Source organism: Cyanistes caeruleus, chromosome 9, assembly GCF_971803275.1.
Source record: "Cyanistes caeruleus chromosome 9, bCyaCae1.hap1.1, whole genome shotgun sequence".
Classification (NCBI taxonomy): Eukaryota; Metazoa; Chordata; class Aves; order Passeriformes; family Paridae; genus Cyanistes; species Cyanistes caeruleus.
Genome location: NC_141709.1, coordinates 33631323 through 33653907, shown reverse-complemented (window position 1 = coordinate 33653907; position 22585 = coordinate 33631323). Strand labels below are relative to the sequence as shown.

Sequence of the window (22585 nt, the reverse complement as noted above, 5' to 3'; positions counted from 1 at the left end):
GGCGATCCCAGAGGAATGAACAGTCCTGGAGGAATGGGGGTGTTTGTGTCACCCCCTCTGAGCTCATCCAAGGATGTTACAGCATTCCCGAGGCTGGGAGATCCAGGGATGCTCCAGGGATGCTCCAGGGATGCTGCAGGGATGCTCCAGGGATGCTCCAGGGATGCTCCAGGGATGCTCCAGCTCCCTTCTGCTGCTCCCAAAGCCCGGCCCTGCAGTGCCCGGGGCTTCCTTTTTCGTGTCGCTTGAGGAGTTAAACCTCAAGAACAGCGTTAACCTCATTAGACACTGCAACCACAGGAAACCCCGCACTGCTCCCGCCTCTGCCTCGCAGGAGGAAATGTCGGGGACCAGAATTCACCTCCCTGCACCCCGGGGAAAGCTGAGCCTCCCTCTGCCAGCAAACCCGGGCTGCTCCGGGTTTGGACGGGGAATTTTTGTGGAAGTGAGAGCAGGAGCCGGCACCACGGGGGAAGTGGTTCCAGTGTACGGTGTGCCTGTAGGAACGGCTGGGTTTGTGTGGGTTCACACACCCCGAGCAGGGCTGCGGGGGTTTCCGTGGCAATTTCACCTTTGGGATGTCCTGGCAGTGTTTAATGTCTGGGGCACAGGGCTGGGGCTGCGCCTGGAGCCGGCTCATCTCATCCGGGGCTGGGCTGGCACCCGGCACCTCTGGAGCCAGGCCGGCACATCTGGAGCCGGGGCGGCACATCTGGAGCCAGGGCAGCACATCTGGAGCCGGGCCGGCACATCTGGAGCCAGGCCGGCAGATCTGGAGCCAGGCCGGCACATCTGGAGCTGGCACAGGGCGCTGGAAGGTGGGGCATTCCCAGGACAGGTGTGAGAGCCCCCCGGAGCTGCCGCTCCCCGCATTCCCCTGCGGGTTCCCGATGTCCTTCGGCTGCCGTGTCCTCTCCTCCTCCCTCCAGGGCTCTTCCCCACGGATTTCTCTTTCCCACGCTCGGAAATGTCGCCTTCCTCTCAGGCAGCTGCACTGCCCCGACTTTCCAACCCCATCGTGTTTGGGGCTCCCCGTGGTTTGTTCAGACATTCCCTGGAGCCTGCTGGAAACCGAGGGCAGGGTTGGTTTTAGGGAGAAATTCCTCCCCGGGAGGGTGGGCAGGCCCTGGCACAGGTTCCTGTGGCTGCCCCCAGACCCCTGGAGTGTCCAAGCCAGGCTGGACAGGGTTTGGAGCAGCCTGGGATGGTGGGAGGTGGAACAAGGTGAGATTTGTGCTCCCTTCCAGCCCAAACCATTCCAGGATTCTGTGATCCGCCAGGCAGAGGTGGAAACGCCTCTCCAGCACTTTGGTGTCCTGCAGAGTCACTCCCGGGGCTGGCACCGGGTCCTTGCCCTGCCTCGGCCTGAGAGATCGGCACAGAGCCAGCTCTGCTGCCAAGGGACGAGCTCTTGTGTCACCCCAGAGCTGTGCCTGGCACAGGGGACACACTGGGGACACTGGGGACACACTGGGGACAGTGGGGATACACTGGGGACACATTGGGGACACACTGGGGACACACTGGGGACACACTGGGGAAACACTGGGACACACAGGGACAGTGGGGACACTGGGGACACACTGGGGACACACTGGGGACGCACTGGGGACGCACTGGGGACACTGGGAACGCACTGGGGACACACTGGGGACACACTGGGGACACACTGGGGACACACTGGGAATACACTGGGGACACACAGAGGACACACACATGGCACAGGCACAGGCTCATCCCCTTCTCACCCTGCTGGCACCGAGGTGACATCCAGATATGCCATCCCAAAATCCGTGGGAGCGGGGGGACACTTCCCTGGCCCCCCGTGAGGCTTCCCAGGGGACAGGGACACTCCAGAGGGAGCGGGAGCCTCTGCCCCCGCTGGCACCGCGCTCCAGGCAGGATCGGGTCCCGGAGGAGTCAATATTCCCAAATCCCCGCTCCAGGGCTCGGGGCAGGAACGAGGAAGGTGATGCCAATGCCAGAGAGGGTTTGAGTGTGATTTTTGGCCGGGGTAAAAGGACACCCGAGATATGAGAAGGTTGCTCCCGGACTTTAAAAGTCAGTTTGTCCTTCCTGTGAGCCGTGCCAGGAACAGCCCCTGCTCCTTCCCTGCCAGCACGGACTGGGATCCGCCGGGAAAAGGAAACTTTGGGCAGAGTTTGGTTTTCCTGCGTGCCGGGACAAGCGGCAGCTCCTGCCCACATTTCCCTGGGGAGGCTGCGGGCCCTGGCTGTGCCCAGACAGGTCCTGGCAGCGAGAAAATCGGGAATAAAGCTCCCCAAAAGGGAGGTCCTGGCAGCGAGAAAATCGGGAATAAAGCTCCCCAAAAGGGGCTGTGAACACAGCCACGGCCACGGGCGGTGAATGTCCTTCCCTCCTGACTTTGGAGTGATGCCCAAACCGAGCCTGGAAGGGTTTAAAAGCCGCGGGGAGGGACATGGGGTAGGGGTGGCCTTGGCAGCGCTGCACTGGATGGGGTTGGAGGGTTTCCAACCTAAAGGATCCAAGGTTTTATGGAATCGCTGCTATTTCCAGGCTGAAGCTGATCCCCCATTCCCCAGCCGCTGCAGTTGTGTCCCTCCACGCGTGTCCTGCCCCTCGGGGGACACATGCAGGTGGGATGGGGCTGCTGGGATGTGACTCCCAGCGGTGCCGGTCACTCCTCGTCCCCCGGCCCGCTCTGTTCCCGTAGGGCGGAGGCGTTTTTGTGCTCCTTGTTTGGGGATTTTTCCACTTGGCAGAGCGTAGCCCGGAGGGGAAGATTTAATCTCTGAAAGGGAAGGGCTGGTGCCAAAATCCTGCGTGCGGGGTCACCCGAGGGCGACAGCCGGCAGGGACAGCGGTGCCACCCGGGTGTGACCCCCCAGTTCTGCTGCGGGGAGGGCCGGGGGGACCCCTGCCCGCACAGGGGACAGCGATTGGTGTCCCCTTGTCCCTGCAGTGTCCCCCCGTGTGTCACCTCCCCTTCCTCTCTTCGTGTCCCCCATGCCACACCCGGGGGGGGTCCCCTCATTGATGCTGCCCGTTCCAAACTCCCGGGAGACCCCCCCTTATCGATGTCCCCATCCCAGCCCCTGTGTCACCACTGCCCCCTTGTGCCACCACCCACCCAATCCCAGTCCCCTGTGCGATGTCCCCCATCCCTGTCCCCCCATCCCAGCCCCGTGTCCCGTATCCCGAGTCCCGTATCCTGTGTCCTGTATCCCCTGTCCCCTGTTCCATGTCCCCTGTCCCTGTCCTGTATCCCGTGTCCCCTGTCCCGTGTCCCCTGTCCCCGTCCTCTGATCCTTGTCCCCGATCCCGTGTCCCGTGTCCCTGTTCCCTGTCCCGTGTCCCTGTTCCCTGTCCCGTGTCCCTTGTCCCCTGTCCCTTGTCCCGTGTTCCTTGTCCCCTGTCCCCTGTCCCGTGTCCCCTGTCCCGTGTCCCCTGTCCCCGTCCTCTGATCCTTGTCCCCGATCCCGTGTCCCGTGTCCCTGTTCCCTGTCCCGTGTCCCTGTTCCCTGTCCCTTGTCCCGTGTTCCTTGTCCCCTGTCCCCTGTCCCGTGTCCCCGCGCAGTCCCCGCGCAGTCCCCGCGCAGTCCCCGCGCAGTCCCCGCGCAGTCCCCGCGCATGCGCAGTCTGTCCCGCCTCAGCCCCGCCCCAGCCATGTCGGCCCCGCGCAGACCCCGCGCATGCGCGGTGTGCCCCACTTCAGCCCCGCCCCAGCCATGTCGGCCCCGCGCAGACGCCCCGCGGCCGCTGCCGGGGGGGGGCCCGAGGGGGCGGCCGAGGGGGGAGCCCCGGCCGGAGCCCCCGAGCCCGGCGATGCGGAGCGGGGCATGGCGGCCCCGCCGCTCTGCCTGCGCCTGCTGGCCGCCGCCTTCTACGGCCTCAGCTCCTTCCTCATCGTCGTCGTCAACAAGAGCGTCCTCACCACCTACGGGTACGGCTGCGCCGGTGGGACCCCCCCCTCAGGATCGGGATAACCCCCTCAGGATCAGGATAACCCCCTCAGGATCGGGATAACCCCCTCAGGATCAGGATAACCCACTCAGGATCGGGATAACCCCCTCAGGATCGGGATAACCCCCCCGGGATCGGGATAACCCCCTCAGGATCGGGATAACCCCCCCGGGATCGGGATAACCCCCTCAGGATCGGGATAACCCCTCAGGATCGGGATATCCCCCTCAGGATCGGGATAACCCCCTCAGGATGGGGATATCCCCCTCCGGATCAGGATAACCCCCTCAGGATCGGGATAACCCCCTCAGGATCGGGATAACCCCTCAAGATCGGGATATCCCCCTCAGGATCGGGATATCCCCCTCAGGATCAGGATAACCCCCTCAGGATGGGGATATCCCCCTCAGGATCAGGATAACCCCCTCAGGATCGAGATAACCCCCTCAGGATGGGGATATCCCCCTCAGGATCAGGATAACCCCCCCGGGATCGGCGTGGGGACCCCCCCGTGGTTCTGGGGATTGGGACCCCGCCGATCCCCCCGGTCCTTGGGCTCGGGTACCCCCCTGTGTCACCCCCAGCTTTGGGGTCCCGTCCTTAGCCCTGCCCGAGCCAGGATGTCCCCATGGCCGGGCCCCCATGGCCGTGGGGCCTCTGGGACCCCCCAGAGAGGTTTGTGGGGACCCCCCTGATTTGCGCTCTCCTCCCGCAGGTTCCCGTCCTCGCTGTGCGTGGGGCTGGGCCAGGTGAGTGGGACCCCCCTGTGTCCCCCAGCCCGCCTTTTGGGGGCTGTGGGGTGACCCCTGCTCTCTTGCAGATGGTGGCCACGGTGGCCGTGCTCTGGGCGGGGAAGGCGCTGCGGGTGGTCAAATTCCCTGACCTGGACAGACACATCCCCCGGCGGGTGAGACCCCTGCTCTACACCCAGCACCCAGCTCCCTTCTCCTGACACACGGCTCCCCTCCTCGGGCACCCAAATCCCCTCCTCGGGCACCCAAATCCCCTTCCCCAGAACCCAGCTCCCTTTTCCAGACATCCAGCTCTTCTTCTTGGGCACCCAAATCCCGTCCCCAGCACCCAAATGCCTCCCCAGACACCCAGCTCCCCTCCCCGGGCTTCTTTCCCCGGCGCCGGGGTCCCTGCCCCGCCGGGGGTTCTTTGGGATGCCCGTGGTTCCCGGGATGCTGCAGGCTCGGAGCAGCTCCGGGACGCGTGTGTGTGTCTGTGTGTGTCTCTGTGTGTGTGCATCTGTGTGTGTGTGTGTGTGTGTCTGTCTGTGTGTGTGTCTGTGTGTGCACACGTCTGTGTGTGTGTATCTGTGTGTGTGTGTGTCTGTCTGTGTGTGTGTGTCTGTGTGTGTGTGTCTGTGTGTGTGTGTCTGTGTGTGTGTGTGTCTGTGTGTGTCTCTGTGTGTGTGTCTCTGTGTGTGTGTGTGTGTCTGTGTGTGTGTATCTGTGTGTGTGTGTGTCTGTGTGTGTGTCTGTGTGTCTGTGTGTCTGTGTCTGTGTGTGTGTGTGTGTGTCTGTGTGTGTCTCTGTGTGTGTGTGTGTGTGTGTGTGTCTGTGTGTGTGTGTGTCTGTCTGTGTGTCTGTCTGTGTGTGTGTGTGAGGGTTTCCATGGCGGGCTGGGAATCATTCCATGGCTCCGTTAATCCGCGGAGGCTGCTCAGGGTCCCTCACACCGCCTTATCCCTCTTCTTTCCAGACATTTCCTCTACCTCTCCTGTATTTCGGGAACCAGATCACAGGACTGTTCAGCACAAAGAAACTGAAGTAGGGATGGGTTTTCCTGCTCGGTGGGGAGGGTTTGAGCGCTCCTTGGGGCTTTCCAGGATTGCCAGGGAGCCCTGCGGGGCCCCGGGGCTGTGCGAGATCCGAGCCGGGCACTTCCCTTCCTCCCCTGCCCACGCCGGGAGGTGCCACGTGCGTGTTCCCAAATCAACGGGGCTGGCCCTGCTCTTTGGCTGGAGGGTCCCCTGGGGTCCCCCATCCTGGCAGGGTCAGGTCTCAGTGGGTGTGGGAGTGGTGCCCTTCCCATGAGGAGGGATCCTGTATCCGTGAGGAGTTGGGGCAGGGCAGAGCCCGCATCCCTGCTCCGTTTGGGATGTGGGGAATGGGGAACCCCTCTGACCCCCTGGCCCTTCTTCCCACAGCCTGCCCATGTTCACGGTCCTGCGCAGGTTTTCCATCCTGTTTACCATGTTTGCCGAGGGATTCCTGCTCAAGTGAGTGCTCCCAGCCCCTGCAGCTGGCAGGGCCCAGCTTTGGAACTCGGGGTTTGGGCTGGGATGGGAGCAGGGAGCAGGACAGGAGCTGCTGGCCTTGATCCCTGCCCGGGTTTCCAGAGGGGCTGGGGCAGGGGGAGATGGGGCAGAGGGATGTGGGGCAGAGGGAGCTGGGGCAGAGGGAGCTGAGGCAGAGGGATGTGCTGCTCTGTCTCCACTTGCAGCACTCCAGGAGGCTCAGGGTTCTGTGCCAATTCCTGTAGGGAGCCCAAAGTACTCCTGGAGTGCCCAGAGCCCCTTCCCAGGGCTGGCTCCATGGGCTGGGAGGCTGAGCCCTTCCCTGCCCCTGCAGCTCTTCATCAACTCCCAGCTCCTCCAGGCTGAATTCTTTATCTTCTGAAAAATCGCAGAGATAATTGTCTAAAAATGTCTTTACTCGCAGCTCCTGCACGGGGTGGTTGGTTTGGGGGCAGTTTGGGTTTTTTTTCCCCCTTTCCTCAGGAGGAAAATCTCCCTGCTCTGCTCCAAAGCCCTCAGAGTGTTCCCAGGGACTGAGCAGTGGCTGATGCCGTGTCCTCCCGCCTGTTTTCCAGGAAGAAGTTTTCCTGGAGCATTCAGATGACAGTATTTGCTATGATCTTTGGTGCATTTGTAGCTGCCAGGTGAGCTGTCCTCATTCCCACATCTCCAGAGGGTCCATTCCAAGGGGAATCCAGTTCCCTGCTGTGTCCTGGGAGTGGAGGGATTAAACACAGATTTTTTTCCCCCCCTCAGACGTGCTCTCTAGTAGGAAAGAATGTTTTCCTGACCCAAATCCCAACCCCTCCTCCCACCATTAACTTTTCCTGACGACTTGCTGCTCCACAGAAGCTGGAAGGAATCTTCCAAGACTTTTCCCTGCTTTAACTCCTGTTTTTTTTCCCTTTCCCAGTGCTGACTTGGCATTCGACCTGGAGGGATATATTTTTATCCTCATTAACGATGCCTTAACAGCTGCAAACGGTGCCTACATGAAACAGAAGCTGGATTCAAAGGTGGGACGAGCTTTGGGATGTTGGGATTTGGGGCTTGGTTTCTGTGAGGGCCAAGGGGGGGAGGTTCCCATTCCCAAAATCTGCCCAGAGCTGGGGAGGGACTGGGACAAGGGATGGAGGGATGGGACCCAGGGAATGGCTTCCAGTGCCAGAAGGGATGGATGGGATATGGGGAAGGAATTCCTTGCTGGGATGGAATTCCCAGAGGAGCTGGCAGTGCCCAAGACCCGGTTGGAACAGCCTGGGACAGTGGAAGGTGGCTCTGGATGAGCTTTAAGGTCCCTCCCAACCCAAACCAGTCTGGAATTCCGTGATATTTCAGAATTCCCCCGCTCCAGGCGCAGTCCCAGCAGCAGTGGGAGCGGGGATTTGCGATCCCACTCAAGCCCTGGGGCATTTCCCATTTCCAGGAGCTGGGGAAGTATGGACTGCTCTATTACAATGCACTCTTCATGATCCTCCCCACCCTGAGCATTGCCTACATCACTGGAGATGCACACAAGGTAGGAGAGCCCAAATCCACGGATTCTGTGCCACAGTTCCAGGGGCAGGGCTGGGGGAAGGGCTGCTGCCCAAGAACCACCTCAGCAGAGAGGAACCTCAGCTTTTCTGTTGGGCTGGAACCCACAGAGCTGCTCCCTCTGGTGTTTTGTGATGCCTGAGGATGGGGAAGTGGAGAGCAAGGAGAAAACCCAAAGGTTAATTAAAGAGGTTGACAAATTTTGCAATCAGTGAGTTTCTTCACACTTTTTTTAACTGTCCTTCTCCTCTCCCTGGGGCAGTTTTGTTGAGGTGCTTGAGGTGCCCTACTGGGGCTGTGGTCCTGGAGATATGAAATAATATTTATATTTATATTTAATAACTTTTTATAATAAAACTATTATTATTATTATTATTATTATTATTATTATTATTATTATTATTATTATCATCCTGTGGTCCTGTATACATGAAATGATCTTTTATTATTATTACTATGATTATGGTAATTTACCTGTGGTCCTGTATAGGTAAAATTATTTATTATTTTTACTTTTATTGCTACTAATAATATTAATAATTATCTATAATAAATAATATATAATTATAATTATAAATTTGATAATAGTAATAATAATTATTCTTATTATTTACCTCCGGTCCTGTATACATGAAATGATCTTTCATTATTTCTACTGTAATTATGATTATTTACCTGTGGTCCTGTGTACATGAAATTGTTATTATTGCTATTATTGCTAGTAATAATATTTATAATTATTAATAACAAATAATACAATTATAATTAAATTAATTATTTATTAATTAAAGCATTAAATAAATATAATAATACTAATAATAGTAATACTAATAATTGTAATACTAATAATACTAATACCAATTATTATAATTATAATATTAATAATAATTTACCTGTGGCCCTGTATAAATGAAATTATCTTTTATTGTTACTATTATTACCACTAATAATATTAATAATTATAATAAATAATATTTAATTATTAACTTATTTATTAGCATAGTAATAATATGAGTAATATCAATACTAATAATACTAATTCTAATGATACTAACAATAAAAACAATAACAAAATAATAATAATAATAATAACGATAATAATAATTACAATAATAATAACGATAATAACAATAACAATAACAATAATAATAATAATAATAATTAGTTGTACCAATCCTGTTGTTGCTGTTGCACTCAGTGATGTGCAGCTGGCTCTCCTGAGCAGCAGATTCCTTTTTCCTGCCTGTTTTTTGGCCATCCTCTCCACGTGCAGGGAATTCAGGAATTCCCTCCCCCGAGGCTGGAGGTGTCTCCCACCCTTCAGTCCCGGGCTGAGGAGCTGGGATTAGCAGGGCAGAGGGGGCAGCTCCGGGGCTGGATTTGGGATGGAATCTCTCCGTGAGGATCAGGAGCTGGCCAGGAAAGCCCTGGGACAGAAATGTCCGTTCTTTATTTGCTTTTCCATGAATAAACTCCTTTCTGAGCACAAAGATTCGCTCTGTGCTGGGGCTGCTGCCAGGAAACTCCGCCCCGGCAGCTCCGGGAAAGGCCCCTGGGGCAGGGCCTGGGGGCCTTTCCTGTGCCTGTGGATTTGGGAATTCTTGTGGTTCCTTCGGCAGCATCGCAGGTAACACATCCTGCTTTGTGTGCTGCTGCTGCTGCTGCTGAATTCCCCACAGAATTCCTGCGGGAAAAGAGGATGGATCAGCTGCAGGAAGGTCCCTCCAAGGCTGGAATTTTGTGTCCCTGTGGGAAGAGCATTCCCAGCTGCCTGGCAGGAGCCCTGGCTGCTTTGGCATTCCCTGTCCAGCTGGGAAGGGGGTGAGGGAAGCAGCTCTTGCCCTGCCCTGCTCCTGCCTCGTGCCTGAGGCTCCTCTGGAGCTCCTCTGGATCCTGGGGTTCTCCAAGGATCCCTGAGCCTGCTCCAAGCTCTCCTCAGGGCAATGCTCCAGTCCCTGCAGGATCTTGGTGGCCCCTCTGGACTCTCCCTGTCTGTGGCACTGCATCCAGCACTCCAGATGCTCCCAAAAGTCCAAAAGCCCAGGAAAAAAACTCTTCCCTGAAATCCAGGCTGCCTCAGCAGCACCTCTGGATGTCAGGGCTCCCTTGGGATGGGCTGGCTGAGTGTTCTGTGCTTTGCAGCAAGAGAATTCCAGAATGATGCAGTGATGCCTCTCCTGATCCCTCTGCCTTGAGAGACATTCCCTGCCTTTTCCAGAAGGGATGAGGCTGGAGGTGACACCAATGGGGAGCCCCAGCCTCAGGATGTCATTCCAGCCTTGGAATTGGGTTGTTTTTTCCTGGTGCTGGGGGGTTGTTCCTGGAATTGCTGGGAATTCTGTGCTTCCCAAGGCTCTGTTCCCTGCAGGCAGTGGAATACCAGGGCTGGGCAGACACGTTCTTCGTGGTGCAGTTCACTCTCTCCTGTGTCATGGGGTAAGGACTGGGATGCTGGGCTGGGAGCAGGGAAAGCATCAGCATTCCAGAATGAGGGAATGCTGGTGGCCTTTATCATTTAAAAAATCAGAATAAACCATCACTCCTCATTCCTGAGAGTTGTGGGGGGTGGGAATTATCTCCCACCTTCCTCCAGTGCAGGTTTAGCTAAAAAAGAGGGATAAACACTGCTGGGGAAAGGATGGAATGGAATCATGGAATCCTGGAATGCTTTGGCTTGGGAGGGACCTTCAGCTCACCTCATTCCATGGCCAGGGTGATGGGATGAGGTGATTCCCAAGGTGTTTTCCCTCTTTTCCATAGGTTTATTTTGATGTATTCCACGGTTCTTTGCACTCAGTACAACTCTGCTCTTACAACTACAATAGTTGGCTGCATTAAGGTGAGTGGCATTCCCTGCTCCCAAAAAAAACCCCAATTTATTCCTCATTATCCCTTGGGAATTGCATTAATCCCCCCACATTCCAGCCCCCACATTCCACCCCCTTTTCCTTAAATTCCCTTTTCTCTACAATCCCCTTGGCTCAGGCTGCTTGTTCCTCCCTTCTTTGTTCCTTTGCAGAATATTTTAATAACCTATATTGGGATGTTTTTTGGAGGAGATTATATTTTTACATGGATGAACTTCATTGGTCTAAATATCAGGTAAGAGCAGCGGTTTCCTTCTGATTTGTAAATGAAAACTGGGGTGAAACTGAAAGGATTTGACTGATTTAATGGATTTTCTTTCCCCCTCCAAAAGAAAACCAAAACCCCACAGAATTGGGTTTTTGTGCTTGGTCTGTGGGATGTTCCCAAACTTTGTTTTAAAGCTGGGAGAATCCACAGGAGTATTTTAACAAGAAAACTTGAGTTTTCCCTGAGTTTCCAAGGAGAGTCATGGAATTAAGGCAGCAAAAGGAGAATTTTTGGGATTATTTCAATAATTGGGATTATTTACAATTCAGCTTTTGGAAAAGTCTCTCCTGTCCCGGATCCCTTTGGGGGTGCAACAGATCCAGCACTAGGCTGGGAACCCATTTGGCAGGGAATTAAAACACCTGGCTCTAGGAGAAAAACTGGGAATTTTCCTGGAAGTGGATGCTTCCAGCAGATCCCTGTGCCTCGGCTGTTCCTGGCTGATGCAGGTTCCCGAGGTGTTCCTGAATCTCTTGCAGTATTGCTGGAAGCCTGGTGTATTCCTACATCACCTTCACCGAGGAGCAGCTGAACAAGGAGTCGGATGCTGGCAGCAAGATGGATATTAAAGGGAAGAGCTCCGTGTGAGCAGGGAGAGGCTCTTTGTTTTTGGGAATCCACCCAAATCCGTTCGCTTGATCGCGGGCAGAAGGTGGGGAGGGATCCGCGGGGATTAATTTGCACAGCCGAGATTGCTGCCTTCACAAATCCTTGGGAAGATCCACCCGGCCTGCACGGGGAAGGGTGAGCCTAATTGAGTCTGATCGGGAGCAATTAACGGGTTTCTAATCGAGCTGGGAGAGGCAGCCGAGGTGGGCACGGGCGGGGCTGGAAGTTGTGCCGGCAGGGATGTGGCCCCGGCTGGATTTGCTCCATGGGATCCGTGGATCTGCTGATCCCGGCTTGGCTGGGAGGCTGGGGCTGGCTCCGTGCCCAGCTGCTCCCTCTGGAAGGACGGGAATGCCGAGGGCCCTGGCCAGCGTTCCCTGGAAGCTGCTCCAAAACCTCCTGGATGAATGTTCGGCGCTCTCTGGACTTTATTTTTTAGCTGTTTTCTGTTTATTTTCAGTGTGTTTGGGCCATTAACCCACTTTTCGAGCCCTGCTGGGTTTGTCAGAGCCTTGCATTCACCTCTGTCTTTCCGAGGCTTGGAGACATTCCCAGCAGGAAAGGTTTTCCAGCTGCTGCCGAGCTCTGCAGCCTCCCTGACACCAACCCTGGCTTTGGGAAAGCTGCTGGGATCACAGGAGAGCTGAGCTTGTCCCACCTGGGACAGCACATCCAGGGAATCTGCAATAATTCCAGCTCCCACCCTGGAAGAGGCACAAGGACTTAAATCTTCTTTTTTGGCAAGTACAGGGAGCCCCATAATTCTTGTTTTCCATGGAATTAATCGCCCTGAAAGACCCACTAAAGGAATGGGAATTGTACACTGGGCAGTGTTCAGTGGTTTTTAAAGCTTGTTTTACCCAGCACTCCTTTCCAGGGCTTGTCTTTTGGGTTAGAAAGAATTGTTTTTAATCTTGGTTAAAAAACTTTTAGTAAAATAATGTATTTAGGGATTTTTTGGTACCCTACCAGCTTCTCTAGACACTGGCAGCGGGGTTTTTTAGGAACTACTTGCTTCAGCTGGAACTGCTCTTGGACAAAGCTGCATTTGCTGGGATTTATTGGAAGTTTGTGGATGGGGAAGAGATTTTCTGTGAGGGTGCAGCTGCAGCCTGGCGTGCTGGGGAAGGTGTGGAGCTGCTGCCTGCTGCAACATCCTGATCCTGGAGCAACTCCAGAGCCACAATTCCCCCTTTTTTTGTGGGATTTTGTGGTCACTGCAGTGATGAGGGGCAGGTCAGGTGTCCTGGAGCAGCAAGAAAAAATCCCTGATTTTATCTCCCAAAATTCCAGTAAAACCTCGGCTTTGTGCCAGGGGAGGGAGGGAGACAAACCCTTCCTGCTGTGCAGAAGCCCCCCAGTCCCTGCACTGGTTCCTGCACTGGTTCCTGCGCTGGTTCCTGCGCTGGTCCATGCGCTGGTTCCTGAGCTGGTTCCTGCGCTGGTTCCTGCACTGGTCCATGCACTGGTTCCTGCACTGGTTCCTGTGCTGGTTCCTGCACTGGTCCATGCGCTGGTTCCTGCACTGGTTCCTGCGCTGGTTCCTGCACTGGTTCCTGCACTGGTTCCTGCACTGGTTCCTGCGCTGGTTCCTGCACTGGTCCATGCACTGGTCCATGCACTGGTTCCTGCGCTGGTTCCTGCACTGGTCCATGCACTGGTTCCTGCACTGGTTCCCAGTATCCAGGTGCTGCTGGGGCCCCTCCCACCTGCTCCTGCCTCTTGCTCCAGCATTCCCAAATCCCCTTTCTCCCCCACATGTGCTCCGACCCCGCCGTGCCAGGAGGTTGATTTTGCCAGAGGGGTTTTTGTATCATTTTCTCTTCAGTTTTGAATCTACTGGTTAGATTTGCAGTCCTAACAGGGAAGGATTTTTAAAGCTTATTTTGTCCTGGATCCTAAACACTGGGAAAGCCAAGAATTCCTCTAACAGTATTTTCTATGCTATGAATTGACTAAAAAAAATGTTTTCTATAGAGAATCTATTTACAAAATGAGCATTTTAGTGATGAAAATGTGAATGTATGGCAGGCTGTGGATGTGAGAAATGAGCAGAAAGGATTTATGTGCCTCTGTATTTTTGTATTTGCTTCCAATAAACCAATGAACCAAAGCTGCTCCTGCCTCATCCCTCTCTTCCTTCCCTGGCTGGAGAGGATGGGAATGCTGGGGGATGGATAAATCCGGGATTTATCGCCCAGCAGGGGGAGGTGGGAGGGAATATTCCTTGAGGAGGGATGTGGAGAACAGTTGGAAGTTGATCCAGAAGATTGGGTTTTGTTTCCATGGGTTTCACCGCAGGGTCGCTGCCCTGCCATCCTCTGAGGAGAAACATTCCACCCCTCTGGAGCAAAAAAAAGGCAGGAATTTTGGATGCAGACAATAAGTTTAAAAATATTTTAATAAGCTTTTCCAGAATTGCAGATGGGGAAGGGGAATAAGAGGAGGGAATTAATGACAGTGCAAAATACTGTGTGGAAAAAATGTATCAAACTAATCTGTAAGGGTTTGTGTGTGTGTGGGGATTTTATAGCACACTGAACCCTGTGGGAAGCCCAAGGATTTCCTGCTGGACTGGATTCCCAACTGTACTGAAAGCTTGGAAAATGAAAGCAAAGTTTGCAGATTTCCAGGATTTTCAATAGCTTTAGTAGTGCAATGATCGAGTTATAGTGGCTGCAGTTTGAAACATGAACAAAGTATTGTATAAAACACCAGCATAAACAAAAGGTAAATTAGAATTAAATATTCTGAAAGTCTAGCTGAGCATTACATAGTGGATTATGGAATGTCAGGTCTCTTCTAAGCATCACCAAAATAAAAATAAAAATAAGGAAAGATAAAAAACAAAGCAACGTTTCTGAAAATATACACAGTGCTGGATTTCACACACGAGCCTGAGACAATTCATTTGGAAACTTTCCTACGGATTTTTGGGAAGTGATTCCAAACAAAGAGCATCAAAATAAAACAGAAAACAGGATTCTGCTTGTGTGGAACCGTCTTTGAGCTAAGGGGAAACTTGGAGGTTGTGCTCATAACCAGAGGGGAGAGTTAACAGCAACCTCTGCCTCAAGGCATTAATCACTGCATGCCTTAATTAACACAGGCCTTAATTAACGAACCTCACCCAGAGCCTCTCCAGGAGCAGGGCTGGCAGGCAGAGCTGATTGTTCCCCACAGTTCTGGGAACAGCAGGTTCCTGCATCCATAACCCATCCTCATCCCGAGGTTTGCTTCATTCCTGATCACAAAGTCCAAGGAAAGTTCAGTGGAGAAGAAACCGAATCAGCCCAAGCCCTCAGCGCTGGGCTTTGGGTTGGAACATCCATTTCAAACCTTTGATTTCAACTGGAACCAGAAAAAGCATAAACCTGAAGAGAAAATAACCAGTTAAGGGTGAACAGCACACCTGTGAGGAGGACACAGCCTTATATCAATGATACAAATGAACAATTACCCCAGATTTGAACAGAGCAGAAGTGCAGCTGGGCTGAAAAAAAACCAACCAAACAAAACCAAAGTGAATTTGGATTTCAAATGTTCCTGGTTGCTGGATGGAAGTGCTACACCCCCAGCTTTTCAGTGGCAGGGTGAGCGTCACACACTTCTCATTTCTCTATCAGGAATTTTTGGTTTTTGCACTGAGATTCCTTCTCCACAGCTCAGTGTGAAATTCCCGCTCTCCCTTCTCCGGGTGAGCGCGTCCCTGTGCGCCAATAGAGAATCCCAGCATTTTCTAGGTTGGAAAAGACCTTTGAGATCATCAGATCCAATCTGTGCCCTGCTCCCACTGAAGCCTTCCCTGGGGTCCTGGGGAATTCCAGTCCAGCACCAGTTCCCAGCTGCATTCCCAACCATTCCAGCCCTTGCTGTGCTCCCTGGAACGCGGCAGGGCCTGCAGATAACCCAGTGAGTGCTGCAGCAGCTCAACCTCAACAAGGTTCAGTAAACTCCAGAATTTGGCTGCTGTGAAATTTCTCTTGAGTTCCAAATGGAGGGAGAAAGAAAGCAAGGAAATGTGTGCAGTGCAAGCAGCATGCTTAACAAAAATTGAAACATCATTATTTGCCATAAAACAAGAAAAAAAAAACAACCCCACGTTTCCAAAATCAAACGCCTCCTAACCATTCTTATGTTAATTATTTACCAGTTTCTGGGAAGGAAATTAACATGTTGGTGATTAATTTTTAACTCCATTGGTTTGGTTTGGGTTTTGGTTTTTTTTGGTTTTTTTTTTTTTGCTGTTTTGTTTTTTAGAAAAGACTTCAGCAAAATAAAAGGAAGCTGACATTAGACTCAGAGTATCAACTCTCTCATAAAAGTTTACCAACTGTACAAGGTAAGAAAATTATACAAGCTTTTGTTTTAAGAAAGGACAGTTCAATCAAGACATAAGTACTGTAAAAATCTTTCAAAGGCTACAAAGAAATCTGGAAAAATACAGAATGTATTTCTTTAGCCCAGATAAAGAATATGGAAAGACATCATTGATGTCAACAATTTTACATAGACAAACCTGACCTGGTTTATTTATTTACCTTTTAAAACTTCTATATATAAAAATAGTTGTGCTCATAACTTTCAGGATTCATCAGGGTTCCTTAATGATGGGATGACATTTTCCTCTCTCCAGCAGGAGTGGAAGTCTCTGTGCCTGCTCTGTCTTGGCTTTTCCTGTTTTATTTTAACTTCCTGCAAAGCCCCAAATGCTTTGTTCACTTGTACACTGATTAAATGCTGTTTTATACATTAAATGCTGTATTAACACGTTCTTTCATGTTTTAGGCTGGGAATATTTTTGCAGCAATTCACTGCTTTGTTCCTTAAATATTTTAAGAGCTTTTTATCCCAGAACTGCAGTTGCCAGCTCTGAGAAATTCAATATTCTCCTGCTGCTTTTCAGCACTGGAAGAAACCAAATCATTGGATCTTTAGAGCCACCTAGAAGGTCTCAGGAAACGAAAAAAAAAAATCTCAGATTGTTTATGGAACTGGACTTTGGAAGGTAACCCATCAACCCTGAAAATTTTAGACACCCAAAATTTACTCCAAGGAATAAAATCAGCTCCCAGCACTCAGTCATCCAAAGTTTCCAGTTCCTCCAGCTTCCCGTGGGAGTTGGTTTCCTGGAAGAACTCCGAAGCACCAGGACTCTCCTTCCCATTGCTGTTAATTCTTCTTCTTTTCAGAGGTCTCTCACTCTTTTCTTCCAGCTCAGGCTCGTTCCTTGAAGCTGAGTGAGCGAGTTTGGGGTCACTGGAGAGGTTTTCGGGTTCGTAGCCGTTTGTATCCAGCTCGGTGTGAGGGGTTTTCTTCCCACTGCAGGGTCCATTGGCGTGCAGTCCCTCCAGTTTGGCCTCCTCCTTCCCTGGCACCTCCCCTGGGCCGTTGGCAGAGACACCTGGGTTGGAGAGAAACGCCATCAGCAAAGCTCAGCAGCCACACAACAACCTGGGCTGGCTCAGCAGGGAGGAGTTTGAACTGCAATTTGTTAAAAATCCAGCGTTTTTCTCCTCGCTGTGTGCTGGAGGCGCATCCAAACGACACGGGGAGTTCATGGAAGTGCTTCAGAGGAACAGAGAATGTCCTGGAATCCCAGGATGCAGGAGCTGCACCTGGGCTCTGTGTGCAGCTTCCAGGTGATTTCCACGCTCTGAGTGACTCCCCAGCTCCTCTCCCATTCCCAGCTCCTGCCCCAGGGGCTCAGTGCCCTGCTCAGGACCCCCCACAGCCCTGCAGTGACACCTCTGCACTGGCACAGGGCACACAGCAACTCCCAAATCTCACTCAACAGCAAATTCCAGCAGGGATTTATCTTCCATAACAAGGCCCTAAATGCAAACATGGAGTGTTTTTCAAAAACCAGTTTTAGCTTGAAATAGTTTGTCTCTGGGGGTGCTCACCTGGAGGCTTTGGGAGAGCTCAGAGCCATTTCCAGGGCTCCAGGAGAGCTGGAGAAGGACTTGGGATGAGGCATGGAGGGACAGGACACAGGGAATGGTATTAAACTGGCAAAAGGCCAGGGATAAATGGGATATTGGGAAGGAAACAGGGATAATTGGGATATTGAGGGTGGGGAGGGGCTGGGATGGAATTCCCAGAGAAGCTGTGGCTGTTCCATCCCCGGCAGTGTCCCAGGCTGGGCTGGAGCGGGCGGGGATGGTGGGAGGTGTCTGTGGCACGGCAGGGATGGGCTCTCCCGACCCAATCCCGGCTGGAATCGCGTGCCAGAGGCAGGCCAGGCCCCTCTCACCGTTCTGGTTGCTGCTGGAGGTGCAGTCGTCCCTCTCGGACTGGCTGGTGCTGCTGTTGGAGGCCGTGGGGGGCGGTGACGGGGCCCTGCTGGAGGCTGCGCTCTCACTCTCATCCAGGAGCCGATCCATGTAATCCCTGCGGACACACACACGGCTCAGCCTGCTGGGAAACCACCTGGGAATATCCCTGCACACACTGCAGCTCTGTGGGAAAGGCTTCCCAGGGACAGAGGGCGGGGATGGATGGATATGGGGAAGGAGTTTCTCTCTGGGAGGGTGGGGAGGGGCTGGGATGGAATTCCCAGGCTGTCCCTGGATCCCTGGCAGTGCCCAAGGCCAGGCTGGATGGGTTTGGAGCAGCCTGGGACAGTGGGAGCTGTCCCTGCCCCCTGGGTGGGATTTAAGGTCCCTCCCAACCCAAACCATTCCATGATTCCAAACCCTTTATGTCTGGCCTGTGCTTCCAAGGTGATCCCTTCAGGCACTGAATTCTTGGAATTTGCTGAGTCACCAATACCAAACCCTTCCAGTAAATACAAATCCCATTTCTGCACCCCCAAAGGGGTGAAGGTAAAAACTCCAGAGCTCAAGACATTCCCATCTCTGCCATTTATTCCAGTGCTCCAGCCCAGGGCAGGAATGGAAGGTGGAAACAAAGGGAGCTGGTGGATAAAACCCTTGGATGTGGTGGGAAGGCTGGATTAACTCCAGAAACAGCTTCTCCTGCCATGTAATTATGTTGGAATTACACCCTGAATTCCCTGAATTTATCTTCAAAATCGTTCAAGAACAGACAAGTCCAGCCCTTAAAGACACTGCTGCTGCTCCCCTACGCAGCAGGAAGAGAGCTTTGAACCACCAAAAATTTAGGGAAAATTTGGGGAAAAATGGAAAATAGGGGAAAATGGAAAATAGGGGAAAATGGAAAATAAGGGGGGAAAAACCCACCAAGAGATGGAAGGAGGGGGGAGCCAGACAGTCCCTGCCAGGTAAGAAACTCTGTAACAGCCACAAAGTCCCTGATGGCGACTCTGGGTGTCCCCAGAGCCCTGAAATGTTTGGAGAAACAATAATATTCCAAGGAAAGCCAGGAAGAAACGAGGAATGAAAATAATAGTAAAAAAAAGCTTGGCAAGAGGCAGTGGAAAGAGCAGGACAGGGCAAACAGAGCTTTGGAATGAAGGGCAGCAGAACAAGCTGGGAATGCAGCTCTGCTCACACATTCCCTCTTTCCCCAGCAAGGATGGGAATGGGAAAAGGAGCTTTGGATACTCCAAAATCTCCTGGGATTTGGTGTTGGGCTGGTCAGAATGATGGACAAAGAGTGCACCACAAATTCCACCTGAAACTTGGGATTCATGGTTTTGTTGAGAACATATTTAATTCAAACAGGCATTTAAAAGAATAAAACCTATTAACGTTTAAAAAGAAAACCAACCAAATTCTAACAGAACTCAAGCTAAAACTGCTCCTCGGTGCAAAGTGTTGGCCTTACTCCAAATAAATGTATTTTACAGATTATTTATACACACTAATGCCATTTTTTTTTACACTTTGGCTGTTTTCCTGCTGCAAATCAGGCTCTGAATCCCTGAATTTTCAGCTGAGAACAGGAAAAAAAATCAAGATTTAACCCCAAAATGGTGAAATCAGGCACATCTTACGTGACCCCAGGGTGCAGGTTGTATTTTTTCTTCCCAAAACGGGTCTGCTGAGCGAAGAAATCGTAACGTTCCGACTTTTTCCACATGTAATAAAAAGCCACACATTCCCCCACGGAGCGGGTCCGGACCTGGCAGCACAGCCAAGCAAGTCTTGGTGAATTTAAAGGCATTTTTGATTAAAAAAATAAGTAAAAACCCAGCATTTAGAACAAAAAGTGTGGAATTTCAAGTTAAAGCTGCTTGGAAGCTTCATATTTCAAAATGGAGATGGAAATTAAGGGTGTTTGTAAAAATATTGGAGATCTTTTGGAAGGAGCAGCTCCAGCAGGAAAATTCCAAGGGTGTCCAGAGTCAGGCTCCAGGGAAGCAGCTCCTTCCCACAGGATTTTTGCAGGATTTCTGCACTTCCAATTACAAATTCTGAGCTTTGAGAAAACAATTTGGATGTAAATATTGGGAAAAAATTCCACCCTGGAGCCATCCCTGGAAGTGTCCCAGCTGGGATAGTGAAAGTTGGATCTTTAAGGTCCCTTCCAACCCAAACCATTCCAGGGTTCTGTGATTCTGCAGCAAAAATTAAATATTTTTTTATTCTTTATGAAGAATAAAGAATTTTATTAATTTTTTATCTCTTTTTTATTCTTTATGAAGGAAATGCAGGAGAAAAATTTATTCATAATTACTTTAAAATGTAAAAGGAGAGAATTACATTTAAAATTTACCTTATTTGCCTGAATCACATGGAAATCCTTGCCATAGACTTTCAGCCCTTGTTCAAAGTTCCTGCATTCCTCTTCTGTCCACACAGATAATTCTTCTGTAGGAAAATCCAAAATAAAAAACAATAAAGGAAACAGATAATTAAAACAGCCACTAAAAGGCAACTGAAACAATCTGGGGTGAGCTGGGTCCTTCCTCCAGCTGCTGATTCTGGAGGAATTTCAGTTTTTGGTATAAAAATGGGAATTCTCCCTTTGAAGGACAAGGTGCTGGTTTGAAGGGATTGCTATGAACTGAATCTGACCTCATTGATCCTTTAGGTCACCAAGAAATAAAGTTTAAAATAGTGGGAGAGCAAAATAATCTCATTTATTGGATCATTCCTGCCTTGTGATGCTCCAGGGAGCTCGGGAGAGGTTTGGAAGCACCACCAACAGATCAATGTGTGGGAAAACAACTCCTGAATTCCCTGAGTTTGTTGTTCCTGAGTGCAGGGATCAATATCAGCACAGGAAATGCTCAAGGCTCCCACAGCACCTTTGAGATCTGGAGTTTTAATGTTGTATTTTGTACAATAAAAGGTTTATTTGTTCCTTTATTTAGGATTATTTCATTTTAGGTATTCAGGGTTTTTAATGCTACACTTTTGGAAAAGAAAAGGTTAATTTGCTCCTTTATTGAGAATTATTTCATTTTATGTATCAGGGTTTGTAATGTTATTTTTATAAAATAAAAGGTTAATTTGCTCCTTTATTGAGAATTATTTCATTTTATGTATCAGGGTTTGTAATGTTATTTTTATAAAATAAAAAATTTATTCTCTCCTTTATTTAGGATTATTTAATTTTACATATCAGGGTTTGTAATGTTATATTTTGCACAATAAAAGTTAATTTGCTCCTTTATTGAGAATTATTTCATGTATCAGGGTTTTTATGTAATATTTTGTACAATAAAAGGTTAATTTGCTCCTTTATTTAAGATTATTTCATTTTATGTATCAGGGGTTTTTTAATGTTATTTTTGTAAAATAATATTTTTATTTGCTCCTTTATCTGGGATTATTTCATTTTAAGTATCAGAGTTTGTAATGCTATTTTTGTAAAAGGAAAGGTTAATTTGCTCCTTTATCTGGAATTATTTAATTTTACATATCAGGGTTTGTAATATTGTATTTTGCACAATAAAAGGTTAATTTGCTCCTTTGTTTAGAGTTATTTCATGGCTCATTGTTTGTTGAATTCACTTTGATGACTGAAAGGTCTAAAAGAGCACAATAAAATACCTAAAAAATGCCCAGTTGAGTTGTTAAGAAGTCATTTTCAATTTGAAGTTGCTGCTGAAGTCCCAGATATTTATATCAAATATGGCCAGGAAGTGAATTTCCACATCTGCTAATTCCATTCTCCCAGAGAACAATGAGAGATTCACTGAGGCTGCATTTAAATGAAGCTCAAATCAACCTCCTGAGCCTGCTGCCAGCAAATCCCAATGCCTGGGCCAGAAATAAATGAAAATTTAGGGATATAAACTCATTTTTTCAGGGCATGCTCACCTCTGGCTGCTTTGACATTAAATCTCAGCCTCCGTAAGGATTCCTCAGTATCAAAATTGCACTTCACCAGTTCATACAAAGCCTGCAGAGAGGAAAATCCACATTTTTACCACTCCAGAGACCACACAAATTCTGTTGTGCCACAGCAGCACGCTCAGAAAATCACTGATACCTCTTCAGATTAGAAATAAAACTCTTGGAATGAATGCAGTGTCATTTAAGATGTATTTAAATTTCTAAATCTTTATTTACAGAACCAAGAAAATACCCAAGCAAAGCATTGCAACTTTTTCATCCATTACACACATTTGTAAAATTGAGGGAGGGGCTTTTTTTCTTTTTGGAAACTTTTCTGTCCACTGCACACATTCGTAAAATTGTTGTGTAGGAGGTTTTTTTGGGGTCTGAAGGAAAAATTAAATGTAAATTTATAGAGGATTTCATAATTGAAAAATTCTGTACCTGAGAGAATTAATTCATACAGATTTTTATATATAAAATAAAATCTGATTTTATTTATTTTCTATTATATATTTATTTTACATAAAGCAACATTAAACCCAAGTTAACAGTTTCACATTCACTGAGAGGTAAAAACCTCATCAAATTTCAATTTCCACAAGGAGCAATGAAGATGTTTCAAACCCAATTTTACCTCTTGGGAGTAAAATTAAATTTAAAAAAAAAATGATTAATTCCATAAAAATCAACAGCATATTGTGGTTATTTTTTTATACCTGCTCATTGTCTTTAATATGTGACCCCTCAGGAATTGCATCCAGGCCTTTCTCCTCTCCCGTGCGCCTCGAGGCTTCATTGAGGAATTCTATGACTTTATCCTCTGGTAAAAAGTCAGGATTCCAGAGCAGCTGGTCATCATTTTCATACACTGGATAAACCCCAGGGAGAACACAAAATA

The 22585-nt window shown here is 49.8% G+C and overlaps 2 protein-coding genes across 3 annotated transcripts in view; one reads left to right on the top strand and one right to left on the bottom strand.

Moving 5' to 3' along the window:
* The first annotated feature begins 3688 nt into the window (after nt 1–3688).
* Nucleotides 3689–12433, top strand: SLC35D1 (solute carrier family 35 member D1). The gene is made up of 12 exons (XM_086842929.1): nt 3689–3925; nt 4661–4694; nt 4766–4852; nt 5653–5720; nt 6101–6172; nt 6766–6834; nt 7104–7206; nt 7617–7709; nt 10095–10162; nt 10487–10565; nt 10746–10828; nt 11341–12433. The coding sequence occupies exons 1-12, from the start codon at nt 3711–3713 to the stop codon at nt 11447–11449; spliced, it is 1080 nt and encodes a 359-aa protein (XP_086699055.1). The 5' UTR covers nt 3689–3710; the 3' UTR covers nt 11450–12433.
* A 1420-nt stretch (nt 12434–13853) lies between these two features.
* Nucleotides 13854–22585, bottom strand: part of MIER1 (MIER1 transcriptional regulator) — a 31205-nt gene continuing 22473 nt past the window's right edge. For both annotated transcript variants that reach the window (XM_086842928.1, XM_086842927.1), the window contains 6 exons: nt 22404–22555; nt 21667–21748; nt 20114–20208; nt 19392–19519; nt 17727–17863; nt 13854–16874 (listed from right to left, as the gene is read on the bottom strand). In XM_086842928.1, coding sequence (XP_086699054.1) covers nt 16549–16874; nt 17727–17863; nt 19392–19519; nt 20114–20208; nt 21667–21748; nt 22404–22555 — 920 coding nt within the window. In that variant the 3' untranslated portion in view covers nt 13854–16548. The remainder of the gene's footprint in view (nt 16875–17726; nt 17864–19391; nt 19520–20113; nt 20209–21666; nt 21749–22403; nt 22556–22585) is intronic.